Source organism: Salvia splendens, chromosome 15 (assembly GCF_004379255.2).
Source record: "Salvia splendens isolate huo1 chromosome 15, SspV2, whole genome shotgun sequence".
NCBI classification, from domain to species: Eukaryota; Viridiplantae; Streptophyta; class Magnoliopsida; order Lamiales; family Lamiaceae; genus Salvia; species Salvia splendens.
Window position 1 is genome coordinate 12,321,959 of NC_056046.1, and position 25,108 is coordinate 12,347,066.

A 25,108-nucleotide genomic window follows, 5' to 3' on the forward strand; every position below is an offset into this window, starting at 1 on the left:
AAGCACACGCTTAGGAATGCATACACGCTAAATAAATAATTACTTAAGCCTAAAGTAAGTATATTATTTGTTTATGAAGGGGCGTCGTCGCACGGCAAGTAAAATCCAGTCAAGGGACATCATTTGAAAGTTTAAGCGAACAAGGTGGGCTTTTCTTTCAAAACGTGATTTTATGTGAAAACGTGAATATTTTTTAGATGAGTTGTCATGCCTTGTTTTATTTATGATTACATATCTGTTGGTTATGCCAACCAAGTTAAATCGAATTCGGGTCCCAGTAGGACAGCAAACCCTACTCGGACTAGTGTACACATAGGGATCGTGTGCTAGCGCCAGAGTTGGCCGGTCCAGTGACCGTCGTGGAATGTGGCCACATTCCCGGTTCACACAAATCAGATATGGTATTTCTTGAGAAGTTATATGACTGTGCAGTCTACTTTTGAAAAAAGAAAAAGTTTTAGTGGCCGGGAATTATTTTCAGAAAAACCCCGAGCTCACTCAAGTTTGGCTGACAACTAAATAAGAAAAGTTTTCGGCAATGAGCCCACTGAGTATACCAAGTACTCAGCCCTACATATTGTTTTCTTAATGTGCAGATTGATTGTGGTCATAGCAAAGGAGGTGTTGGGGAAAGAAAATTAAATAAGTAGTGAGGTAGCTGATTTAATATGTCTTCACAAATATTACTTCGTCTTGATACCTTCCGCTGCAAAGTTAAGAACTGCTTTAGAAAAGACTATGCACTAGTGAACTACTCTGATTTCGATGTGGTTGTACCCTTCTCACATTAAGATTATGTTTCCCTTGAATTGAGTATTTAATTACGATGAGCTTGAGACCATTTAGTAAGTTTAGTCGCGAAATAGCTACAGTTTCTTTTATTAGGGAGTGGTGGTCGTGACACATTGAGAAGAAAAATGAAATCTATTAACATTATAACAAAGAATTAAAGTGAAATATAGGGAAATCTTAGTATGGGATTTTTTTAATATTATGCTCATCACACATTTTTTTTCCTAATTTTGCAGCATATAACATTATATTTTCAATTATAATCACTTAAAAATTTAAATGATTATTCAGAGTGATTATTTATGATTAGATATTTCATTATGAATTATACTTTATATAAATGAAGACATTTAAAGGTGTTCGTTTGAAAAGTTTGAATTTTCCCAACAATAATTCCCTATTATATTTTATTTTAGAAGTAAATAAATGTAAAGTAAAAGTTTGAATTTTAATTAATTTTTGGGCGTGACAATTGACAACTAATTTTATTCCCATGGCATGATAATCTTGTAGATGGAAAAATAAGTAAAGAAACAAAAAATAATACCTAAATGAGAAAAGACAGTATGTATTACTTCTTAATACAATAAAAATGAAATTGAAGAAGAATTGGTAATGAAACGCTACCGTATTTGGTGCACAGCAGTAGGGATGTCAATATAACCCGGACCCGATGGGCTAGCCCGAATAGCCTGGTAAAAATATAGGGTTAGGGTTGCAATTTTGTAGCCCGACTTTGAAATCGGGCTATTCGGGTTGACCCGGTCGGGCTGCGGGTTGGCCCATCGGGTTGCTATTTTAAAAAAAAATTAATATTAATATTTAGGGATTTAACTTCATCTAGGGTTTCTTATCTTATATTGATGCGCAACCTTTTTCTAAATCCAACTCTCTCACATCTTTCTCAAATCTCAGATTGCCTTTTTCTCAAATCCAACTCCGTCACGTCTTTCTCAAATTGAAGATCAGGTAACTTGCTCCTCTTATCTCCCTACTCCTCATACTTTAATTATCATATTTGGAAATTCTTACCTGATTTGTTTTCTAATTATCAGGGCCATTGTGGTTCTTGTTGTGCTTTCGGTGTTGAGTTAAGGTGAAAAACGATACTGAGTTTTTCCTTTCCTTTACTTATTCTTCGTAGCTATTCTTTAGATACAATGGTACATTTGAATTATATTGAAATCATGTCTGATAACACTTTTGATCTAATCATACAAGTAATAAAGTATTTTTTTACTTTAGTTATTCCTCTTCGACTACAATTTAAGGCTCTCCCTCTTATTTTCTTCTTTGCTATGATGAAATTCATTGAAAGAACAAAGACTGTTTTAGCAAGAATATAGTATGTCAAAGAAATTTAATTAGACTAACCTCATTTATTAACCGATTATATTTTGTGTTGTATTTTTAATACTTATTATACTTAACCGAGAATCTTTATATAACTTGATTCCATTGCATCAGCTGAAACTTGCGTTATTATAAATTTTGATAACGTCAGTATGGTCCATGGTTATTCTATTTATTAACATTAGACCTCCCATTTTTGTTTCTTTTGTTGTATTTCAATCAAACAGTGTGACATTTAACTTGACGCCAGAACTCATTCATCAGGTATGCTTTCTTCTCTCACATTTGAGCATTCTTATTTCCACACCTCGAAGTTGAAGACTGTTCTATTAATATATAGATTTTGTTTTCTACTTTTTATGTTGCAGTTGATCGATATGGAAGACTCATCTCCAAGTTTTGTTGAGGGAATTCAAGAAAGTGATGAAGATGTACAGATTCTAGATTATTCTAAAATTAAGAAAAGGAAAACATCTGACGTTTGGAATCACTTTACGGAGGCAAAAGAGCCCAATAAGGATGGAAAGTTTACCGTCACGTGCAATCACTGTGATCAAGTATACACATATGAAGGTACAAAACACGAAACTTCTACTTTTAGTCGTCATTTGAGGGTGTGTGAGAAAAAATCAATGTTTGGAAATTTGAATGTTATGTTCCGTGATCATGAGGGTAAGTTAAATGCTAGGTCTAAAGTAATAGACCCAAAAATTTGTCGGGAGATGATGACTAAGATAATGGTTGCACATGAACTTCCATTGAATTGGGTTGAATTTGAACATGTGAGAGCTTATCACGCTTATTTGAACTCTGATGTAAAATTCATCTCGAGAAATACTCATGCCGCTGATGTGATAAACTTGTATAATTCTGAAAAGGAGAAACTAATGATTAGACTGAATAATCTTTCTGGGATGTTGTGCTTAACTTCAGATGTTTGGACTGCATGCACTAATTCGGGTTATATTTGTTTGACTATGCATTATGTGGACGATAGATGGAAATAAAATAGCAAAATACTTGCCTTTTGTTCTATGCCTCCTCCGCATGGTGGACCCGAATTAGCTCAAAAGATTTTTGATATATTGGTAAATTGGAAGATAGAGAAGAAAGTTTTTTCTTTAACTTTGGATAATGCATCTGCCAATAATACTATGGTTCAAATTTTGAAGACCAGGCTTCAAATACAAAACTCATTATTGTGCAAGGGTGAATATTTTCATGTTAGATGTTGTGCACATATCTTGAACCTTATTGTTCAAGAAGGGTTAAAAGTTGCTTGTGATGCTACAGAAAAGATTAGAGGCAGTGTTAAATATGTAAAAGCATCTGAAGGCAGATTGATGAAGTTTAAGGAATGTGCTAAAAAATTTGGTGTTGAATTCACTTCTTCACTTTGCTTGGATGTGCCTACTCGTTGGAATTCCACATATTTGATGCTTTATAGTGGAATTAAATACCGGCATGTTTTTGATATGTTGCGATTTGAAGATTTGAATTATACGCAATGCCCGACAGAGGAAGAGTGGGTAAGAGGAGAAGTGATGTGTAGATTCTTAAAGCCATTTTATAATATCACTACTTTGATTTCTGGTTCATCATACCCTACTTCCAATCTCTATTTATGGAAATCTGGAAGATTGCATCTTTATTGAATAAAATGTCCGAATATCAAGATGCAGTGGTCAAGTCTATGGCTCTTAAGATGAAACTGAAATTTGATAAATATTGGAAAGAGTATAGTGAAATACTCTCTATAGGAGCAGTGCTTGATCCGAGAATGAAGTTCAAAGTTTTGGATTATTTTTATTCAAGAATTGATCCTCTTACAAGCAAGGATAAAATTTTGAAGCTGAAGATGAAATTGTATGCTTTATATGATGAGTATAAGAAAAGGGGTGTTGGGGTATCTTTATTTAAAGTTCCTCAAGCTAGTAGTGGAAGTTCTCGTTCTCAAGTCAGAGAACTTGAATTCATGGGTGAAGAAGTAAGGGGAGGAGAAATTAATCAAGCATTGTTGAATTTGGAGGAAGACGACTTTGCTGTAAGTTTTTTTTCAAATATTTCATGTACTTTTGTAAGTTAATTTTTATTCAAATATTTCATGCATTTATAGTTGTGCTTATTTTATTTATGACTTTGACTATTTTCTAATATTAACGTTGTAGATATATAAGAATCAAGCAGGTGCAACTTCTGAAGCAAAGTCACCGTTGGATGTTTGTTTGGAGGAAGGTCAGATGGCTGAAAATGGTGAGCTTATTTACTCAAGTATTAGAGAGATAATGCATCCCGCTTTGGAGAACTTTCTACAATGGCATGTGATGTGCTAAGCATTCCTATAACAACGGTAGCATCAGAATCTTCATTGAGTATTGGAGCGCATGTTTTGAATAAATACAGAAATAGGCTCCTTCCTGAAAAAGTGCAAGCTCTTATTTGTTTACGTAATTGGTTGCGTGGATATTCCAATGGTAAGTTTTTTTTTATCTTAAATTATCAAAAACTATATAATATCTTTTTTTTGGTAAGTTTTTTTTATCTTAAATTATCAAAAACTATATAATATCTTTTGTTTTAATAGATGATGAAGACTATGAGCTCGATGCCAATGATCCAGTTGATGCTTCAAACGTTATTGATGTGGAAGAGCGTCATTCAAATGCTTAGATTTTATTTTAATTGTACTTTGTTGTTTCTCTTAAATATGTAATGGGCTAAACCTTGGTGATATTTGACTACTTATCGTACTGTAATATCTTTAGTTTTAAGTTTGAACATAGATTGACATGAAAGTAGTTTATATGTAGCTCACTTAGTGTTTTGACTATGCGAGCTTTTTGAAAACACTTTGGCCCGAATAACCCGACGGGTTAGCCCGAAACCCGAAGGGTTAGCGTTAAATTTTTACAACCCGAAAAAATCATAACCCAAATAGCCCGTACCCGAATGACCCGACAACCCGATCGGGTTAGCCCGAATCCAAACAGGTTGACCCGATTGACGTCCCTACAGAGTAGAGGATCCTTCTCCGAAATAATTAGGCATAAAAATTAAAAGATGTTAATTTGTGATTGATTGATGGTAATCATTCACAAAAGTTGAAATGAGGTAACCCAAAAGAAATGATGCAATAAAAGTAAAGTAAAAATTGCAGCCTGACTCGAAAAAGTGAGAAAATAGAGTACTCCTCTTTTATGAGTTTTTATCTTTTATTTGAAATGAAAAAAAGAAGGTTTTTATTAGAGCATCCACTATGGATAGGCGCGGCGGTAGCCGCGAGGCGCGGCGGTGGGGCGGCGGATTATAGTGGAGAAGGTGTCCGGCCCGGGGGTGGACGCGGCGAGGGGGGGAGACGCGGCGGACGCGCGATAGCCGTGTGCGCGGCGATGTCGCGGCGAGGGGTCTATAGCCGCGCCTATAGGCGCGGCGGCTATAGTGGAGTGCACCGCCGCGGCGAATTCGCCGGTCCCGAGAAATCTCTCCTTTGAGCTTCTCTGCTGCTAATTTACTGGTAAATTTCTTCCTTACTATGTTAGAGCTACTTGATTTTGGGGTTTATATTTTGCTAGCTGTGTTTCTATTCCACTACAGCAATAATTAAACATTGAAAGTGTTCGGTTTTCTGTTTAATCTACTCCATGTTAGTATATGAAGGTGTTGGCATGGCTGTGGAGCTAAAAGAAGACGAGAAGGAGGAGAAGGAGGTGAAGAAGAAGACGACGAGGAAGCCGACTCCGACACCGAGTAGGCGGTGACGGATTTTTTAGTTGTATTTTATTTTACATATTCGTTGTAAAATTTTACCGGTTTGAAATACAACGAATATTCGGCCCTAATAATTACCTAATTTTCTATTTATTTATAATGCGATTATTTTAATTATAAAATTTTGGGGCTATTGGAAGTGTCCACTATAGTGGCGGAAATAGAATTTTGGGGCTATGGACAACAAAACTGGGGCTATAGACAAAAACTGGGGCGGGGCTATTGGGCGTGTCCACCTTGTAGTGGACACTCTTAAGAGACACTGACTCAGAGAGACAAGGTTCAACAGTCAAAATAACGTCACTCTCTCTTCACCGTCATTGCTAACAATGGAGCTAATATATCCCCTCCGCCGCTCCTTCTCGCTCCCGATTTCCCTCTTCTCAGGTAAAATTAGCTCTGGATAAATAATTTCTTCATTTCTCTGAAGCTCACATTATTAAGTAATTAACACTGCACATATATATTTATGAAGCGGCATTGCTGTTGAATGCGGCATCTCCGCTGGGAATCAACTACGGCCAGATCGCAAACAACCTCCCCCACCCCGAATCCGTGGTCCCACTCGTCAAATCCATCGGCGTTCGCAGCGTCAAGCTCTACGACGCCGACCCCCGAGTCTTAAAAGCCTTCGCCAACACCGGCGTCGAATTCATCGTCGGCCTCGGCAACGAATACCTCGCCCGAATGCGCGACCCCAAGCAGGCCCTCGCCTGGGTCAAGTCCAACGTCCAGTGCTACCTCCCCGCCACCAAAATCACCTGCATTGCCATCGGCAACGAAGTCCTCACCCTCAACGACTCCGCCCTCTCCTCCAACCTCCTCCCGGCGATGGAATCCATCCACACCGCCCTCGTCTCGTTAAACCTCGACAAACAGGTCTCCGTCTCCACCGCACACAACCTCGCCGTGTTAGACGTCTCCTACCCGCCCTCCGCCGGCGCATTCCGCCGCGATCTGGCGCCGAAGCTCTCCTGCATCCTCGACTTCCACAGCAAGGTCGGATCTCCCTTCCTCGTCAACGCATACCCCTTCTTCGCCTACAAATCGAACCCTAAGCAGGTGCCGCTCGACTTCGTGCTGTTCGGGCCGGGCTCGGGGATGGTGGACCAGGGATCGGGCCTCCGCTACGACAACATGTTCCACGCGCAGGTCGACGCGGCCTACGCGGCCATCGAGAAGCTAGGGTATAAGAAGGTGTGCCTGCAGATCTCGGAGACGGGGTGGCCGTCCAAGGGGGACGCCGACGAGGCTGGGGCCACGCCGGATAATGCGCGCAAGTACAACGGGAATTTGCTGAAGCTGGTCGCCGCGAAGAAGGGGACGCCGATGAGGCCGAATGCGGACTTGAATGTGCACGTTTTCGCCTTGTTTAATGAGAATCAGAAGCCCGGCCCGGCCTCCGAGAGGAATTTCGGGCTGTTTAAGCCCGATGGCACGCCGGTTTATAATTTGGGGTTCAATACGACGGGATTGGTGAGTACCAACTCTTCGGTGTCTGATGGCGTCCCGGCGTTGTCAGGGTTCTCGCCGGTCGGCGCCGACAACTCTTCCAACGGCTACTTGGCAATTACTGCCGACGACGCGGTCAGTCTCTCTCTCTCTCTCTCTCTCTCTCCAGTTTTACTGCGATCTAGATTGCTGCCGCTGTTGCACTAATCGGATAGGAACATTTTGATTATTTGAGGTGATTGTAGATTAGATCTCTAGTTTATTGAAGTAGGAATTAAATACTAGGATCAAATGGTGGAGGAAGGTTTTCTGGATCTTGAATTCTTGATATGAGAAAACGAATACAACGTTGAACTAGGTTGTGATTGGAGTGAGTTGAATTCAACCAAGCACAGTATATGATTATATCATCGAAACACAATTGCTAGGAGTTTCATTATTAAGGAAAAAGAAGGGAAGAAGGATCTCATTTGACAGTTGAAGCTTGCTTAGGATCTGAAGAAAGGATTTAGAATGTTATGCATAGTCTATATTCCAGCCATCAAGTTGGGGATATTAGAAATCTGTGTTCGGTTTTTTTGGCTAGTGTGGTAATGTAGAAAACTATCAGTCGGTTGTTGTTCTAGTGCTACTGGATTTACGGGAAAAACCTACTGAAATGATGTAATTTCATTTGAGTTAGGAGATGACTAGAAGGGTATAGAACATATCACCAAGAAATGCATCTATATATATATGACTGCTTATTCGAAATCAGACTATATCATGCCTTATTCTTCTTGGATGTCACAGCCTTATGATTTTTCCTCACACTAAATCCCTCCCACCATGTTGTATTGCTTTTGAAGGTGAATCTTTCTTATTGAGAATGTGAATCTTCTCGCGCGTAGTATGTGCGAGAGGGTAGTTTTGTTCCCTTTACCAAATTGGTTTAAAATTAGCTTAGGTAAATTTGTATTGAGACATAAAGGTAGATACCAAAAAAATACTACTCTCTTTATGGTTTATGTTTAGGCTAACAGATATTGGTGTAGGCAGAACGATAATGTTTCAGACTTTCAGCAGTATATATGGATGGATATACTCTTATTTGCAAAGTCTCCACATGGTTTACTTTTTACCCAATTGGTATATATATGTGGTTGAAAGTTAAAGTTGTAGCAAAATGGCGCTTGGTTCATCGAAATAGGAAAGTACTAGCATCTAGATGAAGGGATATCCAACATATTGCTTTTACAATGCCATGGCTATTAATACTCATTTATGATAGAAAATCTGAGGATTAGAGTTGCTGTTGATTGCTGAAGATGTGCTCTGCTTAATTTGCAGGAGAGACTTCCTTTCCAAGGGGCATTATCAATTTTGTGCCTGATGGTTTCAGCCTTAGTAGCATTTCATCTCTGATCATAATTCCAAGGGAATCAATCTACAGAGACAACTTGAAAAGGAAGAACAGGGGGCTTCAGATTAGGAAAAGGCAGATTCCATTGTCATATTTTTCTTATCCTTCACTCGAACACGACAAAGCAGCTTATGTACCGCTTCCTTTTGCAGTGTGGAGTAAGCCCACGAGGGTTGAGGCGACATCCTCATTAGTGGTATGAAGAATTTTTAGGAAGGCCGTCTAAATTATTTGAGTGATGTGCATTGATCCTTATTACTTTAGGATAGCATTGAGTCTTGCTTTTTCCTCTGTATTTTTTTCTTGTCTAGGGTATGAGCTCTAAAAGCACATGTTCAATCATCTTCTTCTTGTTATTACCCTAGATTTAGTTTTATGTTGTGGATCATGGACCCCCACTATTATTTATTTCACCTCTTTAATTATTATTATGATTCGTTTTTGATGAATTGGGATCCTATGTTAAATATTATTCGTTCATCCTGAAATTTATACTCCGCTTTCTAATCATCTCATGATGTTGTCTGAAAATTCGGTTAGTGACTTTCTAATCACTTCATGATGTTGCATTTCAATTTTATTATTTATTAGTATTGTTTTTCTAAAGATATTGCTGAATGCACATTACATATCAAAATGTGAGATTGTTTTGCCCCTGATTTAATTTTGTGGGTTGCAAATAGATCGAAAATAACCATAGATGAAAAAGCGGTGCAAAAGAAAAAATATGTGGGGAGTGGAGAGTTTGGACTGTCGAACAACCTCGAATCAAATTATTGAATGGAAAGAGAGAGAAAACAGTCCCCTTTGCATTTATTTTATGCTGAATCATCTTTCTCAATGAGGGGAGGATTCATTTAACTGAATATTGAAAAGTAGAATTGTACATTGGATAAGAATATACGTACATTAATCGGCAATCAATTCTTTATAAAAAGTGAAATGGTATGAACTTTAAAATTTAAGCAAGTACGAGAAATTTGGCGCGTGGCCGAGAAACAACTGGCCCTTTGCCGTCCCATCCCGGCCCGCACCTCCCCCTGGCTGATGCTCTAAAGCTGGATACATTAAAGTTGCATTCTCAACTTTTTGCTTTAATTAAATAGTAACTAGAAAACTGCTGCTGGTTCAGAATCACAATGCATGAACAGTTTCAGTCGATATACTACTGAGAGTTCCATGTGCACACCACAAACACAACTAACTTTTCATGAGAGAGAGAGAGAGAGAGAGACTTTATCTACTAGTAGGAGTATCTAGTAAATTTAACAATTTTCTGACTTTCTCAGATTTGGTAGGCGTTTTATTTCAAAAGAATAGAAAAGCAAGCCAGAACTTTTTCGATTAGGTAAAACTAAAGTAAGTCCTAAATCATCACTGCAACCAAGGAATGACTGCAGATTAGATCAACTACCTTGCCTCATCCACAACTTGCCTACAAAATTTGAATCCCTTGCAAATAATAGATAGTATCATATATATGCCTTTCTTGTGTACGGTCCCCATCTCTTGTGTGGATTGCACTGCAGTTCTATTTTCACACACATTTGCCGTTAGCACGGCTAAAAATACCTTTGCCCACTGTCATCTCCAGCGCGGGTTTGCTTTATCAAACAGGTAGCATGATATCCTTCTAGAGCAAAAAGAGCATCAGCCACACATCACAAAGGAACAAGATGCTCTGATGGCTCATAAGATGTTCCTTTGGAATTATGTTTTAACTCGTTCATAGAACAATAGGTAAGCTGCAGATGTCTTGATCTCAGACTCACTCACTGCTGACACATGAGAATCATCAAAATGATACCACTTGTTTTCCCCATCAATTAACTGCAACTAGGTATATTAAATCTGAGTTTAGTCACGAAGTAAGAAGTTCATAATGTGAAGCAAATACAATCATTGCAATGTTAAAGATGCACCAAAAACCCACACAAACAGAAGAGTTCCAATTCTTGGATTTCAATGGAAGAACATATGTTATACTAAAACTAGACTGACGAATGATGATTACAATCATGTTAATTAGTTGAGCATATTGAATCCAGATTAAGCAGAATAATGTCCACCACCAAGGCCACCATACTGGTTGCTAATAGCATATAGTTTATACATATGTCTCCCATCGTTACTCTTCACATATTTGCTTAAATCAAGGTTGTGGATGGGAAAATCAATAGTCGTGTCAAGTTTGTTTTTCAGCCATTTACTGTACGAGAACCGTTTCAAGTGAATGACAAGTATATCCGGCAACCTCCACAAATCTAATTTTTTGCTAGCTTGTCTATGTTCCTTGCATTGAGGGCAATACCTGCATCCAAGTTTAAGCCGGTAAGAAAAGCCAACAGACCCAAAAATACAATAAAAAATACAGTGACTTCAGTAATTACATACCACATATCATCAGGACCTAGAGGTTCCTCTTTCAGAAATGCATCTAAGCAAGAAAATAGAGAGACAGCCTCTTGCTTGCGTTTGTTCGCGAAAATTTGAGATTTGTTTAGCTAGCACTATAAATCTCATGTTCTTTTTCAGTCCATTCAACTAAGAATTTTGCCAAACGACTAGGTCTTATGGGTGTATTCTTCATTATAGGCCTCCAGCTGTAACAATTATCTTCAGTGATGCAAAGCTGAAATGTGAAGTCCTTACTGGGCATTTCCTCTCCCTCTACCTCCCCTGTTGATTGAAATTCTGGTCCTAATTGGTCGGTGCATGTGTTACCGGAGAAGGAGCCATTCTCTCTGCTATAGTCCATACTTGTTGAAGTATAAAATTCTTTTCTTCTCAAAGGAGAAAGCATTCTTTTAACTGCAAGATAAATATCAGCTCCGGATTGTGGATCTTCCAAGTCTGTCACTAATGGCGTCAAGAACAGCTTACTGTCGCTGAAGAAAATATCCATTAAGAGATGATTGAAGGTGAAACCAACGAATCAAATGTATCAAGTAGCAACCAGATGTATGTTTGACAGAAAAGGGTTTTCAATGGAAAGGATAGAATGCTTTTCACAATGACATTACAGTTATTCTATTACTTTCTATAATACTCCACGACTGAATTTAGAGCTAAAACCACCATCATAGTGTTTCCAAGTGGCTCTCTTCACCCCCACACAAGTAGAATTACTAAACCACTTTAATAACTAGTTTATCAAAAAAAGCAAGTAAATTGAATTTAAGATGAATGGTTTTATATGCTTATTGTAAGACAAGTCTGCACTAGTTTTATTCAAAAACATCTAGATAGTATAGCACTGAGTGTTAGTGTAGCACAGAGTAAAAGAGATAGTTCCTCATCAATTTCACCACACAAGCCTGTGAGATGCCTGCATTAAAGGAACTCACTTGTCCTGGTATCGATGATGTATCTCTAATCTTGTCAAATCAGCATCCCTCTTTGGAAGTCTGTAGGCTACTATGTGCTCATCATCTTTAATTCCAGCCAATGGTTCTGATGGACTTTCCAAGTATCGATATATCCGATTTTCAAAGACCTACAGGACAAAAGTCAAATTCTGCCTTCAGATAAGCTGGCATGACTCGACTATGTAAAAGCCCTAACATGAGAGACAAGAACTGCATATATATTTACCTCGGCAAGGAGCAAGTATTCATCACTATGTAAGCCGCATGCAATACCTAACGCCTGGATAAGATCTTTGCAGTTTCCTTCCTTCAGAACATTAACAGTGAATGACATAGGAAGGCTACTACCATCACCATATATCACCGTTACAGTCATAGATCGAGTAGCTATTGAAGGAAGAGGCAATGATAGGTACATGAAAGGATCAAATGTTATAGATATCTTGTCACAAACTGGGCAAACCAGCGTTGATTTGTATTGTCCCTAATCCCTATCAACTCAGAGTATCATTCTATCCGGAAAAACTATCATTCTATGCAATAAACCTAACATATATCATTTTATCATTTTACGTGATATTTGGCGAAATTCAGAAATTAAATGAGAGAAATGACATACTATTATTTTATCAACTCAGAGTATCATTCTATCCGGCAAAACTATCATTCTATGCAATAAACCTAACATATATCATTTTATCATTTTACGTGATATTTGGCGAAATTCAGAAATTAAATGAGGGAATGACATATTTACCCCCGCGCTTTTTTTTATGAAGTAAATCTAAGTTTGAATCTGAACCATAAGAATAGAAAATATGTGTGGTCCAGATTTGGTTATAGGGTTATTACGTGATTTGAGGGTTATTATATGATCACAATATATATATATATATATATATATATATATATATATATATATATATATATATATATATATAAGGATGTATTTATTTCCTTTTTGTATCTTTTGTTCTTTGTTCTTTTTGATCTCAGCCCCACGATTTTGTCATCCGACGGTTAGATTGGTGCCACGTGTCATTTAATAATGCAGATTTTCAGTTGAATAATGCACACCGACTAATAATGCACCATTATAGTGTAATAATGCAGATTTTCAGTTGAATAATGCACACCGACTAATAATGTATCATTATAATATAATAATGCAGATCATCTGGACCGTTGATGAATGAGATCTAACGGCCCATATTAAGAAGGATGAATATGTGCATTATAATGATAACCCCAATTTCCGTAATAACCCTATAACTAAATCTGGACCACACATTTTTAAAATCACGTGATCTAGATTCAAACTTAGCTTTCCTTCATAAAAAAGGCGCAGAGGGTAAATATGTCATTTCGCTTATTTAATTTCTGAATTTCGCTCATGATAAAATTTACGTATCCAAATTTCGCTCATTTAAATACGTAAAATCTTATTTCCCATGATATACAGATGTATGAGGTTCAGTTACACGTATGTATGAGGTTCAGTTGTACGTAAAATCTTATTTCCCGTGATATACAAATTTCGCTCATTTAAATACGTAAAATCTTATTTAATTATCATTTTATCAATCAAAAGTATCATTTTATCAACTCAGAGTATCATTCTATCCGGCAAAACTATCATTCTATGCAATAAACCTAACATATATCATTTTATCATTTTATCAGTCAGTCAAAAGTATCATTTTATCAACTCAGAGTATCATTCTATTCTGCAAAACTATCATTCAATGCAATAAACCTAACATATATCAGCTTAAAGTAATAATATTCCCCGGCAACGGCGCCAAAAACTTGATGCACTATTTATTAGCACTAAAAATACCTGCAAGCATACAGGGTAGATCTAGTATAGCTAAAGGTCAGTACCGGATATCGAACACAGAGAATAAGATTACAACTGACTACCATATACTAAGAGTCATATACTATCTATAGACACGTGATTTTTGGGTTGATTAATTAAACTAGACTGAAAGAAATAAACAAAAAAATGGAAAACATAAAAAGAAATAATACAAAGCAGGCTTAAGAATGTAGAATTTTAGGATCCAAAAACACAATCGACTTCCTTGAATTACGATCTCCAAAGCTATTAAGTCGATCACAATTATAGATTAAACCCCCTCCCGAGGTGAGAAACCTGTAGATTAGGTGATAGGATTGAAGTCCCATTCTAACCCTTAAACCCCTAACTCCTAAAAGCATATAAGATCAAAGACCTCACTCAAAACCTCAACTCTCCTGAGTTCTATTGAATTAAGGTGTGAATTATCCATTTTTCCAAGTCAATTATTTCGTCTCTCGAGTACTCTAATCAACTCTGACATGTATTCAAGAGATAGCTAATAAATTGAACATAGAAAACACCAGATAAATCAAATAACTGCAAGAGCTAACAAGGAAAATCAATCGAATATCTATACCAAAAATTCTACAAAAGATGTTCTACTCATAGACAAGTAAAAACTACAATTAAAGTACGAGACATGAAAGAAATTGATAAAACCCAAGGTTGAATCTTCAATCTTCAGTCTTCTCTTACCTGGATTTGCAGAGCTCCGCTCCAATGGAAGATGGATGAATTATGAGTGTATTATGAAATGGAAAGAGGTGTAGAGAAGGAGAAGGATTGGAGACTCTGAGATAAATATTATGAATTAGGTTCAGAGGTATTTATAGGTTGGAAAAGGGTTTATTTTTGATAAATTTCGTGCCCTACAAGAAATAGGAGAGATTTGGCTTCACAATATAATAATTTCTTTTCTTCCGTGAATTTCCGCCAGATTTTGACTGCACTGCGCGATGTTTGTAAAATGACCATAACTTTCTCCACATAACTCCGATTTAGATGTTTAAGGTATCCACACGAAGCTCTTTCGAAGACGAAGAGACTGGTATCTAGTAGGCACTGATTAGACTTCAAAATCACTTCCAGAATGGGCTCGAACAGAGGCTGCTGCACTTTGGCCTTTTTTCACCTTTTTCTATCTTTTTCTATCATTTATCAACAAACAAGTCAAAAATACCAAATGTATAACATATGCAATTTAAGAACATAATTTTCATGATTGACATTTAAAACAAGTCAAATCTAGTCTTTAAAAACATGCAAAATCTGTGTTTGTCAGGACCATCTAAAGTCGGAACCCAACGATGGTTCCAGAATTTGACAGATCAGCCCGTCCCTAGAGACCATATCAGCCTATCATACATCATCGCCCAAGATTTACATATTAATCTCCAAAACGGTGTGCAAGCAACAACTATGTTTGGATGAAAATCATTCGAGGGATCGAATTTATACTTAGCACATAGCAATCTTCCTCACATAGAAGTCGAATCCTTGAAAATCGCCCAACATGCTTTCATCCCAAAGGCGAGATTGACTAGCTGGAGCTTTCGCAAGCTTAGTCCACCCTCCAACTTGGGTCGGGTAATTTTACTCTGTGACACCTTACTCATCCTTTGCTTTTCCAATTTGTAATTAAATAGTGCGCGTGTGTTACGCTAGAGAAATCGATTGTTTGATAAACTCAATAATGAATAAATTAAATAAAATGTTAATAAAGGTGCCCAAACCAAGACATGCTTACCACAGTAAACCAAGTCTAGTGTTCCATTTATACAAATCTAATATTGGGTTCATGGTGACATGGATCATAATTCCCTAAAGAAACCAACAATATCAAATTTATATTGCGTAAAGTTAAAGTTTAACACTTTGAACCTAAGCAAAACAAGATGTCCTAAGCCGTGTAGAGCTGCTCACTAACGATTTCTTTAACCTGATAGTTGCACTTGATGATAGGTAAATTTGCAGTAGCCTAAGCCGTGTAGAGTTGCTCACTAAGCAGTGTCAATTATGCTGAAGTCTTACTGGACCTCATCTGAACTAGCTGAGACCTCACCGCCAACTCCAGATGTCCCACCACCCTGTATTTCTTCTTCACTGAATAAGAAAATGATTCACTTTCGTCATCACTAACAAAGCCAGCTCTTCGCCGCCCCTGACAATACGTCTTTCCTGTAAAGCAAGTTGCCTGCGTTTTCTTGCTTTCCGCTTTCTTGGATGGGATTCAAAACTCTTACTCCCAGCATCCTTTGAATCTTTTACTCTATGATCTTCATTATCCTCTGATTCAATGCTCAGGGAATCAGCATCAAGTTTGCGTTGTTTTCTACTCCCATTAGTCTGAAATAGAAAGAACTCAAATTTAGTTAATGTGGTTATGCACATCCTAACGTAGAAGTAATGCTTAAAGACAATATCGACTTCAAAATCTCCAGAATTGTATTTACTTTTTTTTCATAGAAAATAGTCAAATATCCAAAACAGTGATAACATTAATGCACGCCCGAAACACACACCAGACACTCTGAACTCTTCAAGGCTGCCCTCCTCTAAAGATTCTGGTAGATCCTAAAATTTCCCTACTTCTTTTAAGCCACAGACACTGATAAGGCTCGTTTCATGCATTGGTTTTGGGTGATATTACATGCTTTTTGCGGGAGATAATGCGCAAATTTGAGCTTAAATGTGCAGATATTTGATGGGTCAAGTAGATGCTGCAAATTGACCGAGCAGATGCAAAATGAGTAGAAAAGGAGTAAAAATTGTCAAAAATCCGCTAGATCGAGGAGAATTATCAGGAGAGCAGGTGCGTGAAAAATCTGCCGGACCTAGGAACGCACACAAATTACCCGGTGCAGGGAAAATGGAGCAGAAAAAGTGAAGAAATGAGCAGTTTTAAAAGTTCATATTTTAAGGGTACAAACGTCAAATCATGAACAGCATACCCTAGGGATTTGAGCTTGAAGCCTCCCTATATAAAGGGACCAACATGAATGAAGAAGGTAGCGCTTAACGCTACCATTTTCGTAGTTTAGGTAGGAAACTCTCATAGGCGCTTAACGCCACCGCTTTCTTAGCTTAGTTTAGTTTAGTTGCTGATTTCTTAGCTTAGTTCAATGGTTTCGACGGGAGAATTGACGACTCCGACGTTGGATCCTTGCTTTCTTTACCGCTTTTGAGATGATGTAGTTAGATCTCGAGTTTCATCGGAGGAATTGACGACTCCGCCGTTGGATCTCGACTTATTTCCAGTTTTATGAAGCTTTTGGTGTTTATTTTCATATTGATGATGCTATTTACTCATGTTTCTTGGATGTTTTTCGCAATTGGTGGCTTAGATGTTTAGATTCATGATGTTTACATGATTTTCAGTAGTTTAGAGGTTGAGATCTAGTTATTCATGTGCTCGATTTATGAGATCTATTAGTTTAGGTTATGCATGCAAGGTTAATCTGTGTTTATTCCACTTTCTGCTTGACACAGGAGAGTAGATCTGGCAGTTCTAGCTTGAATTTTGTGTTTACGTCTCGTTTTGAAGCATGCTCTGTTTTATTTCGCCAATAGTGTTGAAGCTTTGTTCCATGCTCTGTTTTTACTTGGTTGTTTGGAGAAGATGAAGTAAGAGGTTGTTAGAAATCAGATCTGCTTTTTGCTTTTGCTTTTTTGCTTTTCACAGTTTCTGCCAGCCCCAGCCAGTTTAGGAAAAATGGTCCCCACTTGCTTTTGCATCTTTGTCTGCCTATTTTGGGAAGTTTCAGCATGTTCCTTCAATCATAGGTGTTCTAGTTAGTTTAACTCCAGTTTACAAGTTGCCATGAGCTTGGTTGTCATGCAAGTGTTCGTACTTTTCCCATCCGCTAGGTCAGGTAAATAGTTCCAGTTTAATTCCGCCAGGTCAAGTAGATTAGAGTCTTAACCCACTTAATGAATACGTGGCAGTGTTAAGGACCTAAATCCCTAACGTTCGGTAGAACGGAGAACAACTATGAAGAGATAAATCCGGCGCTCGTGAGGGTCGGCGGAGGAAGAATCTGGGTGGCTGTGCGCGGGTTCCAACCCGTCGGGCAGCGACTGCAGATCAGATATACGTCCCGGCTGCACGCGGTGAGATTCCGTTGGGGCGTAGGGATTAAGGATTCAACGTATTATGCAAGGGACTTGGCCAAAATCATATATTCATTGAATGATTAGAATGATAATATCATCTCCTATTTATAATACTAGAATACTACTACCCTAACTTATTGAATAAGAAAACAAAGATATGGAAAAAGATACTATGAATAAAAAAGATAACTAAATAAAAGGTATGGAAGATATAGGAAGATATGGCAATGTCTCGTATCAACTCCCCCACGGTTAAAATCCACCTTGTCATCAAGGTGTGAACCACAAAGCAACGAAGAGTTGAAAGAAGAAGCTTTGGCGATTTATCTCCTCCGGGATCAAATGTAAATGTGCACGGTCGCTGTATTCGAGCCAATGCAGTTCCATTGTCATCAACTACCGAATCACATGTAAATTTCCTTTTATCAACATAAAGTGAATCCTTGAAAAATTTTCTCAACAATACACTTCCCACGACAAATCCAATTCTCACCACAATCCTTGTCATTGAGCATGAGATAGCAGCAGACAACGAAGGTAGCTGCAGGACAGCAGAATGGTCATAATTTTCCTCCTCATTGAAAGGCCCGTCCTCTATCTTGAGTCTCGCACGTGGTAGGCCTGGCAACTCGTTTAATTGGTCCCCGGGTGCAAGGTTTTAATCCAACGACCCGATTACTTTGGGCTCAGCTCCAAGAGTCTTCCCAAAAAAGAGAGTTCTACCCACCTCATCTATTGGCTCATTTGTTGTTGCTCTAATGTCATTGCCATCTGCGTGATCAATCTTCGAACATGTAATGGGCAGTCTTTTGTGATCCACTTCCTTATTAACACTCGTCTCCCCATACGACGTCAAATATGGCTTAATACCAGGCCCAGTGGTTCGTTTTCCTCCAGAAACAGTTGCCTCAACAGAATATAAGACGTGTCGGGAATCAGCGGCTTCCCTTGTGTGCTGTCCTGATGGGTCCCAACAAGAATATTGTCGCGGTGTTGGCGACGACTGTTCATAAGGGGACACACCATAGGGTTTTTCATGGGTCGCATTTCTCCGTGATTGGCGCTGGTCGGGAGTGTCCCAACAAGTAGGCATACGGGTATGCACAACCGTCGGTTGTTGAAACGGTAAAGGCGTGTACTGTGGCGGTGGCTCCGGCAGCGGAGGAGCGCGAATCTCTTCAACATGATGACCTTGCGTTCGGAATGGCGGATCCCAGCAGGTTGGACGACGCCTGGGCGGTGGTCTATACGCTGCTCTTGACGCCTGCAATTTTGTCAAACGTCGATCAATTTCTTCAAAACGTGATTCCAACCTGGAGGTAGCGGCATCCAATAGGTCGATCAATTGTTCATAACGCTCCATATTGGTGTTGTGTGGTGGCTGTTTTTAGGTGTGTTGATGTGGCATCTCGAGTCGAGAAGGCGGTTCTCGGAGATGTGGTGGTTGTGGTGGATCATAGGGTTGGAAATCCATGAGTCTTCGGTTACTGGGAGGATCCCAATTGGTGGGGCGGCAGGTCTGGACCGACTCCATTTGGTGAGGCGGTCGGGATAGCTGCTGCCGATCCAGGATGTATTGTGCACTGCGCCCAACTCCGGCGTAGCTATGTGACACATGCTTGTGGTCGAATTGGCGATGATAGTTGTAGGACATGATAATAGAACTCGGAGGATGAGATCACTTCGACGCGGCGCGCGGGAATCCTTCCCGTCAGGCGTTGGAGAAGTAAGGTTGTCCAACGGCTAGAGCTCGGCAGGCAGGCTGGGCTCGACAACCAAAGCAGTTACTGTGCGCGGAATGTTTTCCGTCAGGCAGCGGTGTAGCTTTGATTCGAGATGGTGGGAGGTCGAGAGCAGGATGAAAGTACCAGTTGTTAAGGACCTAAATCCCTAACGTTCGGTAGAACGGAGAACAACTATGAAGAGATAAATCCGGCACTCGTGAGGGTCGGCGGAGGAAGAATCTGGGTGGCTGTGCTCGGCGACTGCAGATCAGATATACGTCCCGGCTGCGCGCGGTGAGATTCCGTCGGGCAGCAGGTGGCGTAGGGATTAAGGATTCAACGTATTATGCAAGGGACTTGGCCTAAATCATATATTCATTGAATGATTAAAATGATAACATCTCTCCTATTTATAATACTAGAATACTACTACCCTAACTTATTGAATAAGAAAACAAAGATATGGAAAAGATACTATGAATAAAAAAGATAACTAAATAAAAGATATGGAAGATATGAGAAATATGGTAATGCCTCGTATCAGGCAGCAGCCGATCCCTTTTCCGATTGTGTCGTAGAAACAATCTCGAGTAGGTCTCTAGTCTCTGTTGTTCGACCCCGCTCTTGCTGCTTATACTTTGTAATATTTGTTGCATTAGTGAGAAATTATAAATCTTTTTGGAAGGAGAGACACGTGCACACGACACACATGCAAAAACCCTCTGTTCATAGACCAATAGAGAGCTGGAACTGAATAGTGTCTTTTTCATTACTAACCGGTGTCCGGATGGTTCCATTAATAATCATATACTCTGAAAAGACAGCAAACATTGCAAGCAAAAGATTTATATGTAAATCTCATAATATTATACTACTGGTTGTTGGTGAGAACTTGAACTGAGGGCCTGAGGCACATATTGAAATGCATTCGTGTTAATTAAACTTTAATACGTTTTACATAGGTTATTAATTACTAATATTCAATCTTTTGGAGAAAAGGGAAGAATACTTATATAATAAGTGCATCCACTCCACTGTTGTGCTTTAAAATTTCAAATTCTTCTAAAATCCTTTCACTATATATAACACTATCTCATTATTCACTAGCCTTGTTATCATAATTCTTAGTAAATTTTAACATATCTTATCCTATATATACGTAAAATTTATGTAGCATATATGTAGTTTTTGTATTCAATAATATTAAGAGTGAACAATTTTTCAGTCCGCAAACTTTGCCAAACTATCATTTTTTGGTAACATTTTAAAATATCTTTTTAGGTTCGTCAATTTCACTTAATATTATTTAAGCTACTTTTTTTTATTTTTTTAACAAAAATACCCTTATGGCCATGAAGGTAATTTAGTCTATTTACTTTATCTTCCCATTAAAATTATTTAATTTCCCTCTCTTTCTTCTTTCCCTTCATCCTTCTCTCTCTTTTTCCTCATATCAATAAGTCGATTCCACACCAATTTAATAGGATTCATCACAAATGAGATGCCATCTTCCAAGATTAATAAAGCTCCCCAGTACCTCAATGATGGCACTTCTTTAATTTCCCTTCAATTTGCAGGAGTATGCACTTTGGAGATGTCATATACTCATATATATCAAATCAATATATAATCATGTGGTAGTCATTCCAACCTAACAGGTATTATATCATGAGTAGTTCCACTAAATACACAAAATATGTTTAGATATATGGAGTATTATTTATGACAACAATGATTACTTACATAACAACACACCAATAATATTTAAAACGTTCAAAGGTGTAAAAGGCATCTCAATGACTTGCCATCAAGGAGCAACTGCATGGCATCATTGATCTTGGAAAATGGCATTTCATGAGTGATGAATTCTTCCAATTTCACCTCCTGAAATACAAGAATAGAATGTTCATTTAGTAGAGAAATACTACAAACAAATATAAGTGTAAATATAGTATATTTATTGTGTGTGTGTTTACCCCTTTGGTGCACTGGTTGGCAAAATGAGGCAGTTGGGATTTTCCTTTGAAGTCACCAAACACTGATCCCACTAATCTTCTCCCATCAAACATCTCCATTGGATGGAGAGGCAGCAATCTTGGTGATGGATGTACCCCTAAAAGTACTGTCAAACCCCACCCCTGCACCCATATTTTATTACTATCAGAGAAGAAAATAAGTCAATATTTATTATGATAAAGAAATTAGAGGAGATTATTACATCATGAGTGGACAAGAAAGCTTCTCGAAGAACTTCCAGGTTTCCTGCACACTCGAAGCAATAATCCACACCTCCATCCGTCATTTCCCTTAATTTCTGCATCAATTTTTATTTTAAAATTAATACACTATATAATATACATATCCTTCATCAAAGAAAATTAGTAAAACACTAAATACTAGTATTATTCAATTTTGAAACTTGATAAATTAATAGTATGAGATCTAATTTGGTTCAAGTACCTCATGAACTGGCTTGTCCAATTCCTTGGGATTTATGAAATCTGTAAGGCCAATTGCTTTGCCTTTGATCTGTTTCTCTGAATTGATGTCCACTCCAATAATTCTAGATGCGCCACGTGTCCTTGCCCCCTCTACCACCTACACAATAATCCAATTCTCTACTATTATTGAGAGCTTACTCTTGTTATGATAATATTTATATGTATTAAAATATGACCCGATAACCGGAATTGCCGGTTTGCCACGTTGAATCTAGAAAAAGGCAAGCTGGATAATGAACTACATTTTGCGATGGATCTAGATTAATGATCCAATTTGTCAAAACTCGTGTTCAATGAAATGGAATGCTTTACATTAATTATTAAAAAAAATTAAAGAACTTATATTAAAAATAAGAGTAAAATGAAACATTTAGACTTACTAATTTATTAAGTAAAGTATTTACGAATAGATAACAAAATCGGGGGTTGAAAAACTTACAGCCAATCCGACAGCTCCAAGACCGAAGACCACCACAGTTGACCCCTCCTCTACGTCAGCCGTATTCCACACTGCTCCAAGACCTGAAATGAATCACAATCACACACAAGTCATTCCCATTAATTTCTCATTATATAATTTAATTTATTTCACCTTAGTCTACACTCATATTATAATTAAATAATACTGACCCGTTGAAACTCCACAACTAAGGAGAGTCATTTTGTCCAAGGGGGCCATGCGATCAATCTTAACGACGCATGCTGAATCCAACACAGTATACTCGCTGAAGGTGGAAGTGTTGAGGAAATGGAAGATCGACTTCCCGTCTTTTGTCGAAAATCGGCACTTTCCGTCACTTGCCATCGTGCTCTTCATCGGATTCACTCTGAATTTCTCGCATAAATTGGTAGTCTTCTTTGATTTGCAGTAGACGCATTTTTCGCATTCTCCGTTGAAAATGGGAATAACATGGTCACCTATTTCTAAACCGCTCACACCTTCTCCCACGCTTTCCACCACTCTACATCACAATAAATATGCCCCAACCAAACGCTTATTTTAAAGTGTTATGCATATAATAGGCTCATCCTTTTCCTATTATGTGAAATTCGAAAACAAGTATAAATACTTACTTCTTTATATTGTTATTGTGATTACTAACTTTATCTTAAAACTAACTAAATATTCATCCAATCATCTCTCTTTGGGCTTTTCCCTTGACTAATAAATGCATATCTAGCCTATGAAAAATCTTATTCTTGATTTTGTCAATATTCATATAGCTGGCTTGTAATCTTAATACAATAGTATTTGTTATTTATTAGGTGTTATCGCTGCAGAAAATCTTATTCTTGATTTGGTTTATGAAATAGTCATAATCTATGATATAATATTTTATAAATATTAACGATCTGACAACCACACTAAAACATCGACGTATCTCCCAAGGTACAAATCCTTTATTTAATACATTTATATATAATGATAATAAAATCTCTATTTTTAAAATCAACACCTAAAATATAACTAAACTCCGCCCTCTAGAAACCTACTAGGCTAACCTATTCTACTTTCATGTGTTTTACTAATTTCTCTAATTAACACATAAAAAAATTGAAAATCTTGTAATTTTTTTTTGATAAAAAGATTATTTTGAGGGAGTGAAAACCGGAAATTTCTAGTGATATGAACTTAAGAAGGCCGGCCATTAATTATGATCAGTTCTTACCCCGAAGCTTCGTGGCCCAAAATCCGAGGGAAGGCTCGTTGTGCTTCGCTCTTCAAAAAATTAAATTAAGAAGAACAAAGCTTGTTAATAAGGAGAAAATCAAATACAGAATTCAAAATTGATGAATAAATGTTGTTTGACGATACCTCTCCTTTCCAAGCACTGAGATCGGTGTGGCAGATCGAAGTGAAAAGCACTCGGATTCGGACCTCCATTTTGTGAGGCGGATCAACCCGAATCTCCTCCACCACCAGCGGCTGCCCCGCCCCGTACGCCACCGCCGCTGCAACGCTCGATCATTACAATCCTCTTGCAATAAATTAATATTCAGATAAAAATATTAGCTCTATTTATAAATGATGTACCTTTGCATGTTATAACTTTTCCGACGGTGTCACTCGAAATAATACCATCTTCATAATTGTTGTTGCTTCCCAAACTGCCCATGGTTTGTGTGAATTTGTGTGTGTGTGTAATATATGTGAAGATTCGATGAATTATGGCATGTTATTTATAGGGGGGAAAATATGACAGGTGGTGGCTTTCGAGTTTGAATTATTATACCCAATATTTTATTTCCATTTAAATTTTATCTGAATCGTTAATACGTTGTCATGTTGTGAATCTTTATCTCATGCTTGTTTGATTCGTTGTATCAATTGGTCAACTTGCTCATTTTCAAGCCAAGCAAATCGAAATAAATTAAACATATTTACATTTAAGAAAAGCATTTATTGACCTGGCTATTTTTATTTATTTTTAGATATGGGCCTGCCTATTTTTAATAGGAGGACAAAACTTGGCATTATTGAGCTCCCACAAGTAATAAAGTCAACATGTTATAGCATTAAAAATATTTCTTATTTAAAATCATAATTAAAATAAAAATTCAAATTCAAATTAAATTTTTGGTATTGATCTTACAATTAAAAAGGTAACGAAAATAGAGAAATGAATTAGTAATATAATCAAGCAACTTTATATTGGATTGGTTGACATTCAATCCAAGAATATTAAACAGCTAAAAGTCTAAAGCCATGTTCAGATCAGGAATAAAGATTTTTCAGTGATTTGGAATTCAACCAGTATTCAACTTTTCAA

The 25,108-nt window shown here is 37.7% G+C and overlaps 2 protein-coding genes and 1 pseudogene across 2 annotated transcripts; 1 reads left to right on the forward strand and 2 right to left on the reverse strand.

Annotated features, from left to right (window-relative positions):
• The first annotated feature begins 6,160 nt into the window (after positions 1 to 6,160).
• Positions 6,161 to 9,216, forward strand: LOC121767924 (glucan endo-1,3-beta-glucosidase 11-like). The gene is made up of 3 exons (XM_042164254.1): positions 6,161 to 6,300; positions 6,389 to 7,500; positions 8,695 to 9,216. The coding sequence occupies exons 1-3, from the start codon at positions 6,243 to 6,245 to the stop codon at positions 8,767 to 8,769; spliced, it is 1,245 nt and encodes a 414-aa protein (XP_042020188.1). The 5' UTR covers positions 6,161 to 6,242; the 3' UTR covers positions 8,770 to 9,216.
• Positions 9,217 to 10,038: 822 nt separating this feature from the next.
• Positions 10,039 to 19,475, reverse strand: LOC121766711 (annotated as a pseudogene).
• A 1,963-nt stretch (positions 19,476 to 21,438) lies between these two features.
• LOC121766618 (alcohol dehydrogenase-like 4) lies at positions 21,439 to 24,485 on the reverse strand. The gene is made up of 9 exons (XM_042162901.1): positions 24,373 to 24,485; positions 24,154 to 24,290; positions 24,008 to 24,057; positions 22,968 to 23,299; positions 22,777 to 22,859; positions 22,297 to 22,434; positions 22,055 to 22,150; positions 21,813 to 21,974; positions 21,439 to 21,720 (listed from the first exon to the last, which is right to left on the reverse strand). The coding sequence occupies exons 1-9, from the start codon at positions 24,452 to 24,454 to the stop codon at positions 21,610 to 21,612; spliced, it is 1,191 nt and encodes a 396-aa protein (XP_042018835.1). The 5' UTR covers positions 24,455 to 24,485; the 3' UTR covers positions 21,439 to 21,609.
• Between the last annotated feature and the right edge of the window lie 623 nt (positions 24,486 to 25,108).

What these genes read in the sequence shown, in the direction of transcription:
- LOC121767924 (XM_042164254.1), top strand. Translation starts at nt 6,243, where the DNA reads ATGGAGCTAATATATCCCCTCCGCCGCTCCTTCTCGCTCCCGATTTCC. An exon ending in CCCGATTTCCCTCTTCTCAG is followed by an intron (nt 6,301 to 6,388) that starts GTAAAATTAGCT and finishes ATATTTATGAAG; the next exon opens with CGGCATTGCTGTTGAATGCG. An exon ending in CAATTACTGCCGACGACGCG is followed by an intron (nt 7,501 to 8,694) that starts GTCAGTCTCTCT and finishes CTTAATTTGCAG; the next exon opens with GAGAGACTTCCTTTCCAAGG.
- LOC121766618 (XM_042162901.1), bottom strand. Translation starts at nt 24,454, where the DNA reads ATGGGCAGTTTGGGAAGCAACAACAATTATGAAGATGGTATTATTTCG. An exon ending in TTGGGCCACGAAGCTTCGGG is followed by an intron (nt 23,300 to 24,007) that starts GTAAGAACTGAT and finishes ATTGTGATGTAG; the next exon opens with AGTGGTGGAAAGCGTGGGAG. An exon ending in CTTTCTTGTCCACTCATGAT is followed by an intron (nt 21,975 to 22,054) that starts GTAATAATCTCC and finishes ATATGGGTGCAG; the next exon opens with GGGTGGGGTTTGACAGTACT.